This window comes from Thunnus thynnus, chromosome 14, assembly GCF_963924715.1.
Source record: "Thunnus thynnus chromosome 14, fThuThy2.1, whole genome shotgun sequence".
Taxonomy (NCBI): domain Eukaryota; kingdom Metazoa; phylum Chordata; class Actinopteri; order Scombriformes; family Scombridae; genus Thunnus; species Thunnus thynnus.
The window spans coordinates 10426414-10448532 of NC_089530.1; the positions used below are offsets into that span (position 1 = coordinate 10426414).

At 40.3% G+C, this 22119-nt stretch overlaps 1 protein-coding gene across 5 annotated transcripts in view; it reads left to right on the forward strand.

Annotated features, from left to right (window-relative positions):
* Nucleotides 1-22119, forward strand: part of macrod2 (mono-ADP ribosylhydrolase 2) — a 423353-nt gene that overhangs the window by 270173 nt on the left and 131061 nt on the right. For all 5 annotated transcript variants that reach the window (XM_067609731.1, XM_067609733.1, XM_067609736.1 and 2 more), the window contains exon 6: nucleotides 16761-16882. In XM_067609731.1, coding sequence (XP_067465832.1) covers nucleotides 16761-16882 — 122 coding nt within the window. The remainder of the gene's footprint in view (nucleotides 1-16760; nucleotides 16883-22119) is intronic.

Sequence of the window (22119 nt, forward strand, 5' to 3'; positions counted from 1 at the left end):
CTCACCTTACCGAGTTATGTAATTGTCAGCTGTGGGGCTTTGGAGTGTAAAACTCATCTGCTTCTATCATTTATCCTGAAGTGTACAGGCAGGCCGACAGCAGCCTCGAATTGCTGTCCATCCTTTAGATTCTCTCTGTCTCTCCACTCAGGTGTGGAGAACTATTTTCAGCTCTGTCTGAGCGGCATCACTGATGTGTGCAATGTTTTTCACCTGCTCTTCATCATTTCATTTCATATCCTGAGCAGTTTTACTTTGAAGAAGTGCTATCTGGCTGATGTGTCTGTGTGTTTTTTTGGCTGCTTTAGGGTGGATTTAAGAGGTTGTTTTTACTTTTTGCCTCTCTGCTAAAAGAGAATCCTCTCGGCTTTTACAAGGCTTCTGTTTCACACTCGGCCAGACTGCCCAGGCGTACATGAATGGAGAACAGCGTTTGTGTGTCTGTGCTCTGATACCTAAAATATAATGATTTTTATAAACTGCTATTGTACTGTGCGTAAGGAAAAGTTTTTGATGACATGTATCTCAATTGATTCTCACTGTATAAGAAAAGCAGTGACTACTATGTATAACTGTATAACTGGATTATTTTTGTACATTTGAAGCATTTCTCTCACTCTCTTCTTTGTATATTCTCTCTACTTTTCATTTCGCTCTACTTTTCTCTGTTGGTGGCTCCTTATGTTGTGCTTAAAACTGAAATCAGATGGCGAGGCATATTTTAAAGGTCACTATGGTAGTAGTAGGCATCTGCTGGATCTGGCAGGAATGGAGACCTGCTTGTGCGCTTCCAGGCTCCGGGCTAAATGATTTCTCTCAGCTGGGGTGAAACTGATGGCTGATTGCTCAGTTCACCTTGTGCAACTTAGAGGTAAAAAACATTTCCTGTTAGTCCTACTGTGTCTTCCATCCAGCACTGAGGTCCCGTGGTAATTTCTTTTGCTCTCCAGTGTGAAAGTCAGCTAAAATAGCCAGCCATTGCCATTTACTGCATCCAACTAGCCAGTTCTCATACCCCTGACCTGGACTCTGCTTGTATAGAGACCACACATTGAAGCTCTTCTGCCATGTCAATCTAGCATAGTACCCCAAATTATCTCATTAAGTCCACATTTTTGCGAAAGTAAGATAAATGTTCGTGCAGCATGTGGCTCTGATTGCCAAAATACTTTCAAGAACAAGAGACTGTTGTGCAAAAGACTCAACTGCTATGAATTATGGGGGCTGGGGGAAGGAGCAAGGATAGACTCCCGTCCATCATGCTGTTGCTACACTCGGGCCAACGCTGCTCAAAGTACTTGTGTGTGACCCAGCTATACGGGGGGCCACCCGTGTTTTTGTTGAACATATGGAAACATCACCTGGCTGCCTGTGTCATCAAAAGCTCACCCTAAAGTGCACTGTGCCATTAGTAGCATTAATGCAGGCCTGCTGAGAGATCCAGCGGCACTCTGTTATCTCCTGTTTGCTTTCCTTATCTGATGGCTGTGACCGGTGCAGCTGGAAGGCCAACAAGTTGCTGCTCCGCTTCTCTCAACTAAAGATAAGACCGCTCCAGCAAATGTTTCACTTAAACATTTAAATTTCCCACCATAACCCCCTTTTTTATGTTATGTAAAAGTTTATTTTTTCCCTTTGTTAATGTACCCTGTCTGATGACATGACCAGATATCTAAACCACTCCTACGGTTGGGGAAAAGAACATTAATTATCCATTGTTTAAAACAGTCACTTCAGCACTTTTGAAAAGCCTGTGCAAAGCAGTGGCAAGGTCAAACTCTTGAGTTTAGTATAGCGCTCAGAAACAGACCCCATAAATGTATGTATTTCAGCATTTCCCATGCCACTAAAAGGCAAGAGTTTATATGTGCTCTACTAAAGGCTTCTCCCTGGTGAGGCATTTCTGTCGGGGGTAACAAAGTGAGCTTATGCACGGCGTGGCATAGCCCTCAGTGCAAAAATGGCTGCACCTGTGATAAATACACCCGGCAAACGAATTGCAGTAAAGCAGGTGGCAAGCTGACTGATGCTACGCATGACCTTGTGCTTTCTAGGCAAGAAAAACCTTTGCTAAATTCAGTAGTTCAACAAATTTAATTTACAATACTGCTGAGAGAGAGAGAGATACAGGAAGAATTGAAGGAAAATAGAGATTGGCAGAGGCAAACAAAAAAAGACTAAAAGGACGGAGAATTGGATAAGAGACAGCACTGGGCCAGATTCCAACAACATCAACCCAGCACCTTTTTACTGTACCATACATTCAAGGCATCAGCACCCAGTGCACATGTACTCACCGTGTGGTAACTTCAACTGTGGTTCTAAGATGTTTGATCTGCACTGCGCCATGTGGCCATGCCTTATACTGTGAGTAGTGTATTCCCATAAGAGCATGTTTCTCATAGCGTCTGGCGGCATTGCTCGAGCAGGCATTCAGCACACCGTGTATGTGTGTTCTCTGTCCTTTGAAGTACTATGTGGCAGGTGTACCACTGCTAGGTAGGTGTATTCTTTTTGTCGAGTCTCCCTGGAGGAGTTTGGTTACAGTTCTTCTTCACTCACACGGGGCCCTGAAACTGTCTCTGTGGGTGTTTGGAGGCAGGGGTGAGGAGGGTTGAGAGAAGAGAGGAGAGTGAGAATGACCTCTATTTATTTCAATAGGGCTCTCTCACAGATGTTGTCAGCACTGCCTCACACTGATGGGCGAGTTTTGACACTGCTGTAGATAATCCGTCCTTGTTTGTCTGTGAGTGCACCTTATGAGACCAAGGTCCTGTGAGACCGCGCTGGTTGGATGGGTCCTTGTTACAGCTTCTTCGGTGAAGGGACCTGAAACAGGCACAGATAAGAGGCTGCTCTGGTGAGCCTCACAGATGGAACAGTAATGGGGCCATACCCCAGTTCCACTGACTAAAGTCTCTGGGAAAAATAGTCATTCTTCTATCATTTCAAAGAGGTCATACTCTGAGCTAGCAAAGTGCCCACAGGTGATGCAGAAAAAGATTTTTTCTGAATGCTATTGTTATGGGCTGGCATACTGGCTTGGTGGTTTGTCACCTTACCGCAAAATGAACCCAGGTTTGATTACCAATCCTATCAGTATGGAGTTTACAGTGTTGTCTGTGTTTGCATTGATTTCTTCTGGCTTTTGCTGTTTCCAGGTAAATTAAACAATGCAGTGAAAGGGAGGTACAGGATTACAACATGCTCAGATTTTTTTGTCTGCCTAATACACAGAGATGAAGATGCATGAACTGTACTGCCTCTCATAATGTGTTTTGGTCAAAATTAGACAATGTGTAGAATCAGTAGCTGCAGTGGTAATCTTGGAGAAAACGGCAAACATTAAACTGATTAGCTACATTGAATCCCTCAGGCCCACATTACCCGGGCAACTGGTTCAGTATAGAAGGAGATAGTTTGTTGTGATTAGTCTTGTAATTAAACTGCAGAGGCTATGAATACATGAGTAATGAGTGGCACCCTGGATGTGAAAGGAGTTGATAAGTGGGCTGTCTATTTGGTGGCGCTTTGGGCTGAGAGGAACCTAATGTGTCAACCGTCACCGCCAGAAAGAGTGCAGGAAATAGGAAATGGGCTGACCTGTGTTTTTTTGCCTCAAAAGTTGCTTCCTAAGGTCACTGCCCAAAACTTCCATTTTATCCACACTGCTTGTGTGTGTTTGTGTGTGTGTTGTTGTTTTTTTTATCATGGAAAGGACATGTTTCAAAAAACGCAGAGAGCCTTGTAAGTTAGTCCACAGCACAAGGGACAGAGAACAACTCTAATTAATAGATGGATTTATAAATCTAAACATGAATTCATCTATTAATAAGTAAATAAAGCATCTTCTAAAAGAGTGCGCCCATATTTGTAATGTGCCCTTTTCTTTGTGATTCTTACCAAACTAATGTATAAAAAGCATTGTTATTTGTACAGAGAAGATGCACAAGTGCTTTCCAGAACTTGGCCAGATTAAATAACCATTTCACATTCACATGAGGACAGGCTTCAGTCCAGCCCGAGGGAGAGAGCAGCTCTTTCAGCATGAGATGATGCCCCCTGCAGTTTTTTCTTATTGCAGCCTTGAATGTCAGCATGTTAGCAACTGTCTGACAATTTTTTTGATATGTAGTAACAAGATTTTCAAAGGCCTTGTGGCATTATCATATTGCTTTGAACTCCAAAAACAAGACCAAAAAAAAAAAAAGTCCTTCCTTTCAGTGCTTCGGGGCCACACTTAGGTCTGCACTTCCCAACACTGTAGAGTTCATCATTCATTTGAAAGAGCAGAAGGTCAAAAGTTATTATCTGATTAACAAAAATATTTATTTGCTCCGGGCTATAACATAAAGCAACCCACTTTTCAAGTGTTTCAAGAGAAAATAGGAGCACAGAAGCCAAAAGTTGAAAAAGTTGAAAGCACAATAATAGACAGCAAAAGCCAGTGGATCATTTTGATAATTCTTCAGCTTGACTCTTCATGTATAAACAGACAAATTTGTCATTAGACAAAGACACTGGCACATTTTGAAGATGTTATTAAACAGTGTGGATACACATTCTAGTCTAGATTGTATTTTTACTTAATTTTTCATTGCTGACACTGAATAACATCCATAAGTTTGCTTTAGCTTTTCATTGTTAATGCTAGAAAACATGACATTGTTGTAATGACGCAATCTATTAAACTGAGTTATATAAAAACTTACTTGTGTTTTCACCGTGTCCTGCAGATGTTTTCTTTGTTGATGAACAGCATAATGTATACATTTGATGAAGATTGACAGAAAAGAGAGGATTTTATTTCCCTGCAATTCAGAATGCACGATTTGAGCATTCATTAAGGAATTTTACTTTTTTTTTTACATTTTCTTGCCACTACTGCTCAACTACAAACTGTTATTGTTATCATTTGATCATTTTAACAGTCAGGTTAACATTTAATCTAAGTTAAGACACTTGCAATGATACATCATTTTACTTTTCATCAACAAGAAGAAAACATGAACAAACACAATAATGTAGTATCAAATAAAACACAAGGTCAATGTAAGTTTATATGGATCACTGATGACTGAAATGAATTATACATAGCGCTGCCCATCGATTCACAGGGAGGCTAATTATGACTTTATGGCTTTTTGCAAATCCAGTGGAGGATTCAAGTTTAGAGCCAAACTTCTTTATGAATTTACAAAACTCGCAGCTTGATTGTTGAACTGGCTCCAGGTCTATCAATGACAGTGAAATACAGTAGAATCACACAATACCATTTATTCCCATTTCCTAACCCTTACTTACCCAAACACAGACTTGAATGTGCCTTCGTAATTACTGTCATTAGGATAATTCGGGGAGCACATGGCACATGGTGCTGGAATGAGAGCGTGCTTAATCTCTCCACCCGCAGTGTCTTTCTCCATCAAATCCACATCGGACGCATATGTCTTAATTGAAATGACGGATAATAGCATCTGTGAAGGCCACATCACTTTCGGTCTCCCCGCAGCTGTGCCTCCACAACTGTGTGTATGTTTGTGCGTGTGTGTGTGTGTCTGTGTGTAAACCTTACTGAAATTTGAAAGATTCATGAAGCTCAACTCACCAGCTCAAGGACCTGCATGCACAGACCCCTGTAGAATTATGATGTAGTGCCCCGGCTGTTTGGTGCCCTAATCAGGGAAATGATGCAGTTGAAGTCAGGCAACAACATCACAGCCTAATGCTCAGTGGTACAGATGAAAGGCTATATTGAAACTGTACGTGGTTTGTTGTGTACGTATAATACAAAACAAACCGGGCTTTAAAAGCAGGGTGCTTTTAGAGCTCTGCCGTAACAGGGCACCTTGCTGCAGGGGAGCCGGTAAATAGATATTGTAGATCTCAACTGTATGTGATTGTGCAGATCACATCTGCCTGTTGAATTCAAATGTAGTCAACCAGCCTGTAGTATGTCAGCCCCGTCAGGTTCATCAACAGCATGTCTCAAAGGGGATCCATGTTGTACAGGGAAAATCAAAATTGTATTTTCCTCACAACATGAATGTGATGTTACCCAGCAGGCTGCTTTCCTTTTACACGCAATAGTGTCATTGCACGCTGGTTGTGACTACATCCCAACATAGCCATGTCACGCCTGCAAAAACACTTCAAACAAACTGAGACCTGCAGATGCGGAGTAAGCGAGATGCTGTGGTTATTTGATGTGACTGCATAGCTTAAGTGGCCTATGATTACATGTTGGTTGGTAAAATATCCATCCATTCTCCTGTAATGTTACATATGTAGATTGCATGCTGTGTGTGTATTTTTCCTTTAAAACACAGAATGTATTTTTACAAATTTCATTCACATTCATAATTTAGACCGTATCTACACATGCAAACTGAATATATTCACTTAATACATGTATACATTGCTACATGTTGCATGGTCTTGGCTCAGCCTTTAAGTTGACAAACTGTGTGTGTGTACAGTATGAATTGATTTGTAACTCCCCTTGTCTCGTCTCACGCATGGCAAAAACTGCTTCTCATATCCGTGTTTTTCTTCAAAATGTTCAAAAAACGCTGGTTAAACTGGGAAAAGAGCAAGCCGCCAAAAACTAGCAAGGGCTGTTGACAGCAGTGTCACCTGGCAGCTCATTCAAGCTTAGAGGGATGTTATAGAAAGCCCAGAGCAGTGGAAACAGCTGGCGGTGCTGCTCAGTGACTTTCTCCCTCTGTCTTTACTTGGGGCCGTCGTCCCTGTAGACTATGCCAGGGCCATTCTTACAGCGTGTGTACAGCAAAACAATCATCTAACCCGCAATGTTCTTGTCCTTCAGTATAGGGCCAATGGATACTCAGTCACACACACACACACACACACACACATATTCACCTCACCTTTCTTTTGTGGTACAGTAAAACAGTAAAAGAATGTGTGCCAGCAGGCTGAGAGATGGCTCTCCAATTAAGTGGTCTTTTCTTTCACTCGAAGACTTTCTTGACATTTGAATGCGGCGTGGACTGTATTGTACTGTACTTTATGCTTGTGTGTGTGTGTGTGTGTGTGTGTGTGTGTGTGTGTGTGTTGCATTTGTGACTCTGGAAGATTGAAACATCTCATTGTAAGTTGCCGGTAGGTGTAATGATTGACAGTATGGAGAAGTGCCGATCTGTGCTTCATGAAAATGTCATGCTTCATGAGTCACTCCAAGGGTCACCTACTCACACAGTGGAAATATGGTACTTAAGGAGCCACAGTCAAAACTTGTTATTTTATGTAATGTATAATCTATGCATAGAACATGTAAGTGATTTTTTTTGTCTAGATAGACTTTTTATTTTCCACATTTATACTACAACAGGTCAGGTGCCCAGCTTCCCTCCATCAGGGCCAGGCTCAGACCTGCGGAGAGTGCAGAATACCTATCTTACAGCTATTTGAAAGCATGTTTACAATAAAACAAAAACATTTTCATATCTTGGCGGGTGAGAAAGAAACCATCAAGCCCCTTGTGTCTTGATGATTACCTCTCACCACCTGGGTTCAGAATAGGGATATCAAAAAACTCTATGTAAACACAAATCTATTCAGGGTGCTATACACCAACATAGGCCTACATAATTGCCATCAAGGCCTCATAGACCAGCAACCTGCATCATGTATGTTTGTACCACATACACGTGTACGTAAGTAAAAGTAAAAACAAAAAAATAATAATGTAATGTAATAAATGTATAAAAATAAGAGATGATAACAAAAGAGAGACTCCTAGTCTCATGAATTTGCATCCTAATTTACTTCATTTTTGTTCAACACTGACATGATTAGACTCAAAGAGCCTGTGTGGCTTCTGCCCAGATGTTGAAGAACCAATGCTGCTTGTTCCATAGATACCAAATTCAAATCATCTGTAAGTCAGCTGCCTATATTGAAACAATTCAGTTTCCTCGCCTTCCAATTATTAAATATTGTCCGTTTCACTGAGAATCCAATCAAGTGTTCTTATTCTTTTGAGGTTACTCCATCTGTCTTACTTCCCAGTAGACCCACTGTTGGACATAATAGGAAATTTATATCCAAGGTTTTGTACAAAAAAATCTTTCACATTTACCCAAAATCTTCTTACCTCTGGGCAGTGCCACAGTTGATGCATAAAAGTGCCAGTCATCCCACAGCCATGCCAGCATTTATCTGAAATATTACAGCTCATTTTCTTCAGTTTGTGTGGGGTGATATATGACCTGAACTAAATCTTCATTTGACTAACTTTATACCTCACACAGTTCCAAAGATACAGTAGTTTGAATGGCTCAGTATACACTCAGATCTTTCTCCCATTATGCTTTTTATGGTATAGTGTCAAAAAAGGTAGACATAACAATCTATACAGTTTGGAGACAGTTCCTCTGCCAGTGGCTGCATCTTTTAAGCGAATATCAATAGTTTCACTATTACCAAGAGTAATGTTTTTAAGGGTGTAATTGGGCAGAATAGATTTCAGCTGCAAATATTGGAAGAAGTTTGAATTATTTAAACTAAAATTTATCTCTAGTTCATTAAAATTTATTATATCTCCATCCTTCAGTAACTGACGCAGCTCAGCAATATTTTTATTTTGCCATAAGTCATTAGAAAGAGGTTTACCACCAGCTGTAAATAAATGTGATAATGTAAGTGACATTTGAGCTATTTACGGTCTGTGTGATTCCCTGTATTAAATAATTATTGGTCTCAATCAGCAAAAACATGCTTGTGATATTGCATGCATGCGTGATGCTCTGTCATCATCCTTTGTAACCCTTCCTCTCTTACTCTTTACCCCTTAGCCTGTTTAAGTGTGACAGAATCTCAATGACACTCACAATGGAAAAGCTCTTTGAAAGCGCAAGTGTATGAATAATCACTAAGACACCCCTAATCCATTTTTAAAGAAGGGAATATTAATGCAGTAACAACTGTATCTGCTCGGCATGCGGCAGATGATTCCAGGTCTGCAAAAAGCCCCTCTTTCAGAATGGAGCCTCAGCGAGCGTTAGGGGATCACTCTGCACTCTCTGTCACCATGACAACACCAGTTCCATGTCCGAGTGGGTGTACACACTTCATTTAGTAATCCTCATCGACCAACATGGGAACAGCTGTGTGCATGCTGAGAGGGTCCAGGCCAGCAATCACGCCAAAATACACTTAATTACTGGAAATGTGGTCCTCTTGTGGGTATTATGGAATTAGAATTCGAGTGGCGGTGGCTGGCATCTACTGTATACAGTACATGCTATTCTAATGGTTTTCACCTTTATCTGAATTGGTACAGTAGTGCGGGTTGTGTTTTTTTTTCTTGTTGCTCTGTACACTTTGTGGGAACAGTATGTTCACTGTACGAACATAGTAGATGAGAAATACAAATACATTCACCTCATTAATGTTGAATTCTATTACAACTGAGCCATCAAGGAACCATCAGGGAGGGGCATTGACCTGTCTTAAGTGCCCTGACTTTATCTCTGTAACTCACACAACACACACACACACACACCCACACACACACACACACATACACACACACAGACACACACTCTTTCCCCGAAGACCCAGCCACCCCCCAGTCTTACAGTTTGATTGTGAAGTGTACCTTCCCTCCGTGCACTTGTTTGAGTTGTAAACAGATATGTTTTACTGTGAAGGTATGAAATTCACACGATCCTGATCTTTTTGTCAGCATTTAAGATCAAGTTTGCCACTGGTGTATTCGTCTTCTTGAACTTGACTCACTCCCTCCAGTGGTTAAACACTATAAACAACCTGTTACCTCTCATTTTACCCAGCCCAACCCTGTACCTTCATTCTCTCTCTAACTACCCACACTCATTGTCTTGCATTTTTAAGTTGCAGGGTAAACTGGGTGCAGAATTTCTTTGCATATTTACATCATGGTTGTAGCCCCTGTGTTTACGGTGGAGGCTCACCTGCCAAACAAGGTAACATGCCGTGTGATGCTCTGACATACTGACAGTGAGTTACATATAGAGATGAAGGAATGGGAAACGATAGAGAGCCCTTTGAAGCAAGATGCCATCTCTCAGATTCTTCTTTTTCTTTTTTTTTTTTTTATCATGGGCCATTGAACACTTCGAAGAGACAGCTTCATGACTGACAAAAGTTTCCTCTCAATTCACAATGACTGGCACTTATTTGCTGTCATGTTAGGATGTATGGAAGCAGCCATTAATTAAAACATGAGCATGTCCAAGTTAGAGGATTTTATTTTTGACTGCTTGGCAATACTAAAGAATATGAAATTATGGAGCACTGAGTTTAGTACATGTCAATAATGAAAGTTTGCTACTACTATCACTACTACAGTCATACATTTACAGTAGTACATAAAATATTAACTCTAATTTATGCTTTTTATTATTTAAACGGGACAGAAAACTCTTTTTAAAGGCAAAATACTTTCTTCAACATTACTGATTAGGATGTGGTTGAAAGTTTCAACCAACAGAGAGCTGTATAGTAATAGATTTGTTCCCTGTGCTTCAGTGTTGAATTACCCTTTAAATGATAATCCTTCTTCTGCTCCTGTGTTTCGTTTTCCCTTTTGTTTTGTTTATGTTTTCGAGAAAAAAAACAACAAAAAAAAATTCAATATTAATGGCACAGAGATGAGAGATTTCTGGGAGTGCTGTGTTACTTTATTGATCTTCTTTCTTCAATTTGCTCTGATGCATTACACTGTAAAGTCTTTCTAAATCAAGTCTTATAAAAAAAAGACAGGCAGTTGTTGCACAACACCAGGCATCTCCTGCTGGTTTTAAGAAACCCCATGGGTTCACGCTACAGCCAGCTGCCATTCCTGTTCCTCTGGGACAACTTTCAGAATAGACCCATATAGAATTCTTTTCGGTTTTTCTTTTCTTAATTAGGAAACTATATATAACAACAAAACTAACTTACCATAGTGTTTTCAATGTGCTCATCCACCTTCAACAAAGAGAGTTAGTAGTGAATGAGCTACCTCTTGACATTAAAAATGATTTGAAAACTGAGCTCAGCCACCACAGTCAAATCAAAAGTGCAGTGAATAAAATGCAGTTGATGATTTTCAGCATCCGTCATGGAAATTTATAGAGACGCTTAATTCTGTTCGCAAGGCTCTCACAAACTAATACAGTCCACTCTCCATGCAAAATCTGACTTCATCAATAAAAATAATGACTGCATTTAAATTCAATTTTGGCTGAATTTCTTAATGGACTGTAAGTCATTATGTGCTTTGTTGATTCTTAAGTGTGGAGGATAATTGCCATGGGCAGCACGAAAGTGGTTTGATTATTGTCTGCTGGCTCATGTGAAATATAATAGATCTAAATGAGGATCCCATATCCACATATCTCGTTGGTACTAACAGTGTTTAGGGGTTGTTGGCAAGAATGGGACCATTCAGGAGCAGCCACACTACAGTAGACGTGTTCAAGTATTTCTGCCTGGTGAAATTGTTATTATGTGGAATGGTAAAGCAGCCTCAAAGTCAGTACAGGCGAGTAAAAATGAAAGATTGATTAGGCTGCGAAGTGCTGGTCCCGCTCTGAAAAAGCACTTCTCTTCTAAATGAAGTCTAGATATTTCAAAAGATTTTTTAGTTGCTAAGAAAGTGGCATCTTTGAAGTGTGCATGTCCCCTTGGTAGTTATTCCTCAGCTCTCCCCGAGCTAAGGAATATTTTAGTAGGCTTGTCTAAGATTTCACACACATGCTCCACAGTTGGTGCCTGAAGGGGTCAATTCATGTCCAGTCCATCCTGAACTGTCCACACTTACCAAAAATCACTTACCAGGGATGGGATAGGGATGCCATGACTCAATCAGGATTGTTTTGTCCCCATGATCTTAGCCTTATTATCAGGAATGTGCTGATATCATGTCCTCATCTGATATTTCTGTTTTCCTACATAATACAGCTGCATGATTCACACTGAGGCCGATGCAATTGAGATGAATATGTTGAGATATGTTTGACAGCTGAATAGATCTGCATTAAGAAAATATAGACATCGTTATACTTTGATTTTTAATGGTTTCCTGCAGCAGTTTGTTTACTGTCATGTGTCCTTAGTGTTTTCCATCTGAAAGAGGAGCGTTAGTGTGGAACTGGTTTGAACAGGATTTGGACAGCCTGTCTTCATATCCAGCATGAACAGAATGAATACTTAGGTTTAAGTGCAGTTGTAAACCAACAGCAGCACTTCAGAGGTGTGTTACACCTGCAAACTGTCAGAAACAGAGGCAGTGCAAGCATTTTTCTCTACCAAAACAGATCTGCTTGCTTCACTTGTTGGTGCATTATAATTTGAATATATCAAAAGTCCAGTGTGTAGAATTTAGTCCATCTAGTGGAACAGACTTGGCAAAAATGAAATATAAGATTCATAAGTATGTTTTAATCAGTGTCTAATCCCATGAAAATAAGAACTGTGTTTTTGTTACCTTAGAATGAGCCCTATATAAATAGAAATTGATTGATTTATATCTACATAGAAAGCGGGTCCTCTTCCATTGAACCCACCATGTTGCACCGCCATGTTTCTACAGTAGCCCAGAACGGACAAACCAAACACTGGCTCTAGAGAGGGCCTTTCACATTTTTCACAAGTTTCACAGCCACCATAGGTTCTCCTACATGCTTGGAAGGGCAGGGAGAGGGGAGGGGTATTTAGTTGGTTGCAATCTGCAACCTCACTGCTAAATGCCATTAAATCCTACACACTGGTCCTTTAACTTAAACTGATGACTGCTCATTCAAAATGGAACAGGCTTTATACTAAACAATGAAAAACTGTTTAAATATGCCTTGTTCAGTCCCAATACAACTGATTAATGCAGATCTGTGACATCCACGAGTGCTAGTTACTAACTTACAATAGTGATACAGTAGTTTACTGCATTAGGGTTTGGAGAACAACACGATCACACCTTCAAATCAAATTATTTCTTGTTTGAGGATTATTTTCAGTCTGACTTGAAAAGTGCACCTGAGAATTATGTTTTACACTTGTTGTGTAGCCTTTCCTTTCTTATTATTGTACTCCTAACTTGATGGGTAAACATTTAAGAGCATGTTTGCCTTTATACTGGCCCAGTTATTTGCCAGTGTCCCTTGCTGTGAAAATCCCCCCAAACAAACTTAAGAAAAAGAAATTTCACACACTCTGCTGCTGAGGGTTTTCAGACAAACACTATGTGCATTCAGGTGGTTCTGTATTCTCTTCCTTATAATTGTATCCAAAAAACAGTTTTTAATGTAATATTTTCAAGTGACCAGATTGTCAAAAGTTTTAAAGATAGCCAGTTCTTTACTTTACTTTACTTTATTCATTTGTTTATCAGAGACAACACACATTTATTAAAATCAATATGATGTCTAATTTAAACCAAAAGGCTAATTTCCATCTACAGTCCCTGGGAAGGTCGATGTTATACATTGCTGAGAGATCGAAGTTAGGGAGAGGATAAATATTCAGGCAGGAATATGAAGAAAATATATTTTTCATGTTTCACCCAGTATTTCGAGTTGTAGGATGCAACACAGCATAACAATATCAGTCAGTATCAGTCTGTTTATGGTATTTAATGAAGTCCTTACACCAACACGTGATTATCCTTTGACTCATATAAAAAGAGTCAACCTGTGGGATTATTTTTGTTTTGTTTTGCTGTATTTTCTTCATGGAGCCTATAGACTCATGGGGGAAAGAAAGCGTGGTTTGAATGGCAATCATCAGTCTTTGCTGGTTCAGTTGTGTTACTGACCTTGTAGCCTGCAGCAAGAGACCACAATGAACAAATCCAGTGGAGATATCACGGGGGGGGGGGGGAAATGCTAAAAAACATTGCAGGAAATGGAAGCTAATTAACTACTGGTGGAATTGGCAAGGCATGAGTCTTGAAGGAGGTGTGTGCAGTGGGGATTTTGTAGGATGTGTGATAAAGAAGAGTTCTTTCAATTCCTTAATGACTTATTCTGTATGCTCAGAGCAAACTATGCTCGCCTGTTTCTAGTAATACACGGTAGTCCTGCTCTGTTTCTACACTGGTTAATTTTGAAATGATTGGCCTTTTATTTCCCAGTCACTGGCATATTTTTAAGTGGATTCCTGTTTTATAACAGTTCAGGACCACAGAATATTACTTTTGGTGTGAAGATTTGAAATTTCTGATATTGACCGATTCATTTCCTTTTCAACATACTAAACAAGAGCTTCCCTTTAATATATTTCATCCGGACATTTCTCTTGATGTTTCCTGCATTTGTTATCAACCCAGCAATCAAGCCACCCCCACCCCCAAAGTACATTAGCACTGCTAGTAATCTCTTCAACCCTGCTAAGATGGATTTATGTGTCTCTTGGTTGCACAGCGATAATGGTATGCATGTGTCGGTATATGCTTCTCACCAGCGAAGAAACACTGATACACTGAAATGTGTCTGTCAGCTAATGGATGAAAATAATGATAAAAGCTGAGGGCTCTACCAGGAGACACAGAACAATGATGGTAAAGAACCATGTTGGATGGATTATCTGCCATCTAAATCTGCTTTCCAAATTCTTACTATAAAGAGCATCTTTGTATAATGTATGTAATGAAAAAAACAGTGTAGTCATAAATAACTATTTCCTGAGTCTTCAGACAGATTGAAAAAAAGTATTTTTGTAAGCCCTAACCTTTAGGCAAGTGTATCTTCAAGGTTAAATTGCCCATAGCTAATGTACTACACTGACAAGGCTATAATTCTTATTATTGCTGAACTAATTATTATTTGTATTTTAGTGTTCATGCAGAAGACGGGACTTTTTTCAATTCTTTAGAAAATTAAGATTCAATAAATTAATTGACTGTAACACCCCAGTCAAATCATCATTGGATTTCGTTAGATTTAGAGAACAACTGTACTTTTTTCCTTTGAACCAAATAAATGACCACAGCTTCTTCAAGACCAAGGGTAGAGAGGTCATTTATGTTTAGTCTTTCAGAGATACCAAAGCAGCTGCCAGAGCATTTTGGAGCTCTTCAACAACTCACTGTCCTTCCTGTAATGTCCCTCCTTATTTACAAAGTCAAATATGTCTCTCACCTTACAGAAACACAGCTGTATAAATATTTATTTGATGTGGAAGTGTTGACGATACGAGCGGAGACATCGGTTCTGGTGAGATAAGAACTGTTTAAATTTTCATGAATTCACCAGCAGTCTGGTTTTTGGCGCTTGCCCACAATCTAGTTGGCATGTTGCCGTTCTTGTAGTGAGGAACTTCATGAATTATGCACAAAAAACAACTTACCACGTGTCCCATTATAACCACATTGTGCTATGCAATTTTCAGGGTGCTATTCTGGAAAAAGACAATACTTACATACAGCTCCGTTCTCATTACAGCCCAACCTCAGCTTAGCTGAAGATCACCCAAAACCCTTGTTTCTTAGCTCTTCCAAACACAAGATCTCATGCTTTAAGCAACACTAGTGAGACCCATTTGATTATTCCCCATGCTTTTTATCACCCTGACCTATTAAGCAACCAAACATACAACTGAGAACTAAATTTAATCTATAAATGATTTATGGTCAAGCAGAGCAGTAACATAGCTTACATTTATTCTGCGGGAAAGTGAGGATAAGTGTTTTATATTATAAATAAATGGTGAGATTAGGTGTAAGAAAACACTTGAGGTGCCTGCATTTTACAGCACAGGCTGCTGTGTTTTCCCTGCATGCCCTCACCTGAACCAGGTCTGAATTTTCAGTATTCATACTTCAAGAGGGTTTAATATTTTAGTGCACAGAAATGGGGACTTGATGCGTTAAATTGCAAATGTATGAGTCGTAGCTGATCTATATTTAATGGGCCATGAATTCAGACTCACCACCCAATACTGCTGAATGAAGTAAAAGACTGTTATTTTGCTCTCTGAAACAGCCTGCTTTTGAATGAACAGAAAAATATTCCATCAATCATGGTTTCACAAATTACAGTATAATTTACAATGACATTATATTGCATACAAACCATGATGACCTTTTTGAGGAATTATCAGGTATATATATCATGTTTTATATACACAGTTAAGTCTTGTGCAGTAAAATCACTTTTTACAGTGTCACTGAAATCTTTGCTGTTAGTCTGTGTCAATGGGTGGTGCAGAGTTACTTTTTGTATACTGATGTTGACCTGATCCTGTCCAACATTGAGAAGGCTGAGGGTAGTCAGGCAGAATGTGGAACATTAAGTTTCTGCTAAGTCACTGCTTAGATTGTCTTATTTTCCTGTCATCACATCTATGATTCAATTAAGAAGCCGCATTCCTCAGTCCAGGCCAGACATGAAACCAGTGATTGACAGGTAAAGACATTACTATGCGAAGAGAAGGAGAGTACAGGGAGAGATATGAATATTTGAGCAGATAGCATAAAAGAATCTTGTAATTGATTTTCTATCTAAGCTGCCATTTCATTTACTGAATAAATGCATTCATTTCAGACAGTGGGATGTCCATGCCGTCCCCATTGTCTCATTGTGAAGACAGACTTTATTCTATTGTGTTTTTCTAAAAAACTTCGGCTCGGCTGCTCAGCTGTACGGTCAGCTGGTTCTACAGTGTTGTACTTATCCTCACCCTACATGGTACTACCAGAAATACTGTCAGCCACGTAACCTTGCTAGAAGTAGGTTGTGTTAAAATGAGCTTTGTGTGTTGTCCCTTCCCGACAGATGTGATCCACACCGTGGGGCCAGTGGCCAGAGGTCATGTGGGCCCAACTGAGACCAATGACCTCACCTCCTGCTACCAGAACTCCCTCAGGCTGATGAAGGAGCATGGCTTGAGCACTGTGGTGAGTACAGTCTGCCTCCACTCTCACACTCATCTGAGGAGAAATGGCTCTCTGTTCTATGCGGCTTGAAAGAAATAAATTATATGCTTTTGTGTTTTTGTTTGACAGTAAGTAAGCCTTCATTGAGAAAGGCTGTGTTTGAAATTTTTTAGGAAATTTGGAAAAGCTACAAGAACAAAAGGATTTAGCATCTTTTATTTTCGATACAGTTCTGAAAAGCCTTAACCTCCTTTATTTAAACAAAAGCAACAAAGAGCACAACAAAATGGTAATGTTTCATGTTTGTCAAATGAAGGCGTTTCATGTAGACTACTTTGGCTTGTGATTAAATGAAAGGGAAGCCTTTGTATCCACCTCTCCATATTGAAGTCACCAGTATAACTATGCAGTTTTTCCTTTGTCATTGTTTGGTAAGCCAATTCTAGGTTAAAAACCATGACCTTTCACAAATTCTTCAAAGCCTTTGATATAGATTTGTAATTTATTTGTGATTCATTATGTTTCCGAGTCATTTCAGACATCTTGATTCTTGCGTATGTCTGTGCCACCTCTTCAAGAAACACTCTCTCATTTAAAACACCAGAAAAGCCCAAGGTTTAGTGAGTGGAGCTGAATCATAAGAGCTTTAGATGAGACAATACCCACACAATCCACAGCTGGCAGCAGCTGATCATTCACACACTATCCCAGTTTTCTAGCTTGCTCTGCACCGTATGTTTCAGTCTGGTCCGCATGATATATGGATTTGCCCTGCCCACAGAGGATAAACAAATCAGTATCACACCAAATAGCCACAAATCACATTTTCGGCACCAACCCACTGCCCTGCTGCCTCATCAGTGGCCAATCAATGGTAGTACTTACCAACACAGACAGGAGACATAGATGAGTGCCAGTTTCATTAAAGATGATTGTGGCAAATTCCTTCTCTGTTGATGACTTATTGTTAGTGCGACAGACACCTCTAGGTAGTAATTAAATGGATTGTGAAGCCAAATGAGTGAAGTAGTTATGGTAAGTGTTTTGAAGTTATATTGAAATCAGCTGCATGCGTGCTTATCTTTAAACTCTAATAACAGCATGACATTTCATTAGAATGTCATTTGTACTGTAGAATAATTTACTTTGAAGGACTTTAGGCTTCATGGACACAGGGAAGGACTACTCTACAGCTCCGGGGCCCCTCAGGCCTCATCGCAGGAACACACCACCAGCTTGCCAGCTTTCATCCACAAACATCCCAATCATCTGCACATTCCAAAGATTTATTTACTTTAGGCCTATCTCTTGATTTATTTATCTACTAATCCATATAGCTATAAGAAACAAAGTTATTGTTTTTACTGGGAGCTGTCTGGATTCTGTCTAATGTATTTATACAGCTGTTCTGTGTTGAGCATGCCTTCAGTGAAAACAGTGGTGTTCTGTGATTGACTGGCCTTGTAGGATGAGCCTAGTCATTACATTATTTTAGCCACAGTCCATTTTGTCTCTCCTTGCTGCAAGGACACCAGAGAGCCTTTTTCACCAAAAGCAAAATGGAAATGGCTGTTTGTTTCTTCAAGCAAGGATGTGGCCTTGATTTAGTTTTACTCTAGAATGAGCCTTGATATGCAAGACTTACTGTACTTGAAGAGAAGCTCTAAGGGTTTTCTAGTCCTAATTCTTTGTTAACAGTCTTCCAGTCTCTTGGTACGGAGCACAATAGGTCCAAGTTTTTGGTTAGCCGATCAGCACTAAGCTCATTTTGAGTCATCTGAAAGGGTCTCACTATGAGCTTTGCAATGTGAGAGAAACAAGAGATCCCACCGAAGACGGGCACCCCGCCAAATGGGTCTACAAAGTGGGTAAAAGAGAGGGGGGGTTTTGGGAATCCTAGACGACTGGCTCCCTAATGGGGATTCCAGGGCATTACAAAGGAATAGGAGTCAAAACAAAGCCTAATACAAAATAAACTTGAGCATGAAAAATTAAAAAGAAGCAGGGCTTGGTAGTTAATCCCTTTTTCTTAGAGCTCAAAGCCACCCTTCAGGCTATGAAACAGAACAGCTACCACAGTCATCATCTGCACATCAAAATCTCCTCGTGACTGTAGCAAGTTAAGACAGGGAGTTGAGAAATACCACTGGATTTCAGAACTGAAAATGCATTTCCTCTACCGTAGGGCAGCTCAGTGTGTACGACTGAACATTTACTAGTATCCCCAGAAGTCAGAAATTAGATAGAAGGGGTTTTCCTGTCCTGAAGTGATTTTGCACTGATTTACAGCTCTACTGGGAAGGAACTGGGGAAGATGGAAAATGTGACTTTTAGGCAACCCAAGGCAATTCCGGTCTGACTTTAGGGATGCAGTTTCTAGGTTGTATTCTTACCATTACTATAAAATAAAATTCAGTTGGAAGAAACAGCTTGAATATATATCCCTAAGTCTATAAAGTCTCAAAGTTATACTTGTGGAGCAGCTCACGTAGTGGATCATGATGGCATTAAAATTAGATTATTGCTTCTTTGTTTTAGTGTTGAGAGATAATTGGCTTTATTTGCAATGTTATGTAAACAGTCCTAGGTTAGAGAAGTACATTTTTATAGATTTCTTTTTCTTTTTGAAAATGTTCCAGGTGTTAAGCAATAACCATTAGGTGCTGCATAAGAAAAAATCTCCACACAAAGTTGCAGTGGCTTATTTTTTTCTCTAAAGGCTTCTCACTCACACTTGATACTTTGCCAACACCATACTGGCTGAAATGTAAAGGCAGATGTGCCCATTTTGTTTATAGCACTACCCCTGGCCCATAGGGCACACTGTAAGTGTACAGTAGGATGCAATTCTAGGCCTTACTGAGGGATGGCCTTCAGATGAAAAATGACGATCAACCTGAGCCAAAAAACCTGCCGTTTAACCCCCACACTGAAGTTGAAAGCTATCTGGAACGGTCCAGGCTTTCACTCTGCCTCGGTCTCTGGATAAATATCAGATGGCTGGACGGCCTATTGAGTAGTGTTTTCCAAATCATTTGGCTGCAGTGCATGCTGGAAAGTGATAGCGTGTATTTGTGTGCATGTGCATATGTACACTATGTCTTTTACATGCATTTTCCTGAGGCACGTTTGAATGTGTCTGTTAGTGACGTTCTTTGTTAATTTCTTCCCTGCCTAGAGGACTCTTACGCTTCAGTGCTTTTTTTTTTATATATATATTTATTTATTTTTGTCTGCGGCTGAAAGAGCAGCAGGCTGTCACAGCTCCCTGGGCTCTGACTGACCACAGCCCACAGCCAGGATGCCTGCGTTGCCGGCTGGGCTCTGCAACATCACACAGGGGAGTCGTGGGAGCTGTGCAGGCTGTGAGTAGAGCTGCAGCTCTGGGCTGATGAGCTCCGTGTTGTCAAACAGCCCCCTCCTCTGCTCAGTGCTTGTTACACTATGTTGTTTGCTTCCAAAGGAGGCTCAGGTGAGGAGCCAAAGTGGAAATATAGCTAGAAATATGGATTTTTGGTGGATTGATTCTAGACATAAATCGTGATAATAACACTGCCTCGCTGGTCGATTGGAGTGAAGAGCTCCAGCAGACTATCAATATTTGCCTGAGCCAGACCATATTAACAAGGCATCATCATGGTTGCTCTGGTATACTGAGCATGCCGTGTTATTATGGTCTATTTGGAAACAGATGAGATTGTTGGGGAAACTCACTACTCAGCATTACCACACTACTGAATTGACAGAATATTCAGAGGACAACAGATATAAAAAAAAATTTTCTGTGATGTGTGACTTAAAGTGCCATACAGTGGGTAAGATAAGCAGATTTTGAACCACTGACAGAGACCTGCCATTCACATTATCTTCCTACTCAAAGAATAATTTAACCTGCATCCAAGTTTAGGTTTTTAGTCCCAAGTAATTCACCAGTGTGCATGTGCATTATTACAGTGCACTCTGGGGTACTCTGTGTACTGTAACTGAGTACGGTCAGACCCCGGGGGACCTCCTCTCCCAAGAGCTGGGAAGTCATACAGTACATGGGACTGAGGAGACGGTTAATGCAGGTCCCCTGTCTTGGTTAGTCATGGAAGGCTGCTCAGATTCTTCCCTGGAAGCAAGCGTAGCATCTGTCAGGCAGGAACAGACAGTCTGTGTGGAGGGGGACGCCACCATCTGGAAGCCATTCAGCCTTAGACTCTGGTTCATTTTAGAGACCACATTAAACACCCCTTAGACTGTGACCTTTAGAATAAAAAAATAGTCATGTTTACCCAAAACATCATTATTGTTTCATTTAATTTAGCCTTCCTCTTGAGTCTTTAGGGAGCATTCTGTTTAGACAAAATAACAAGGATTTCAGTCTCGAGGGTATGTGGGAGAAAGATACAGTGAGCATTTTAGTTGTTGACTAATGATCTTGTGGGTAACTGAGCCTCCTTTTTGTTCCTAATTTGACGTTGACAGGCCACAATTTGATGCTTTTCCGAAAGTATCTGTCATTAAGCTATTTCTGGCATTGTGCAGTGGGCTGGCAGCTGTCAGTGTAGACAGTGACAGGGTCGCAGACTGCATTTAGTGGCCTTCTATCTGACTCCCAGGCAGTCCTGGAAGTGTTTTGTAGTCATAACATACTGGCTTCAAGGAGATCCAGCAGGGAAGCCACAAATTGCCCGTTGAGAAAAAAATGCTGAAAGCCAAGTGGATTGGAGATGAATGGTGTAGAATGATAGGATTAGCCACCCTTCTCTGTGGGCTCATTCCAAGGCTGCTAGGAGCATTAGCTCCCATTCATTTTGACCGACATGTGTTCACAAAATGCATTGCCACAAATGATATCTTATAGTGACACATCAGCATGCACGCTCTGCTTGAAGATGACAGTCGATAGCCCCTGCTAGATAATCTGTTTAACATGACTGGGGCAGCAAGTGAAGAACAAACAAACAATGCATCATTGGGACAAGGGACCGTGTCTCCAAGGTGTCTGCGAGATAGGAACACACTTGGGTTTGGGTGCATGTTGACTCTGACCTAGTCGTCTATTCTGTTTTTGCCGACCAGTTGTAAAAGCGTCTCCTCTGTTCTGGGGAATAATGTGAAATATGCAGTAAATAACTTTTATTGTTCCACCTGTATTAATGTAGGTCACTGGTGATGCTTGAAAATGTGTTTTTACTGCTGCCTTTAAGTGTACTGGAGGGTCTTTGTCATTATTTATGTTTCCAAATACCACTGTATCAAACTTAACGACT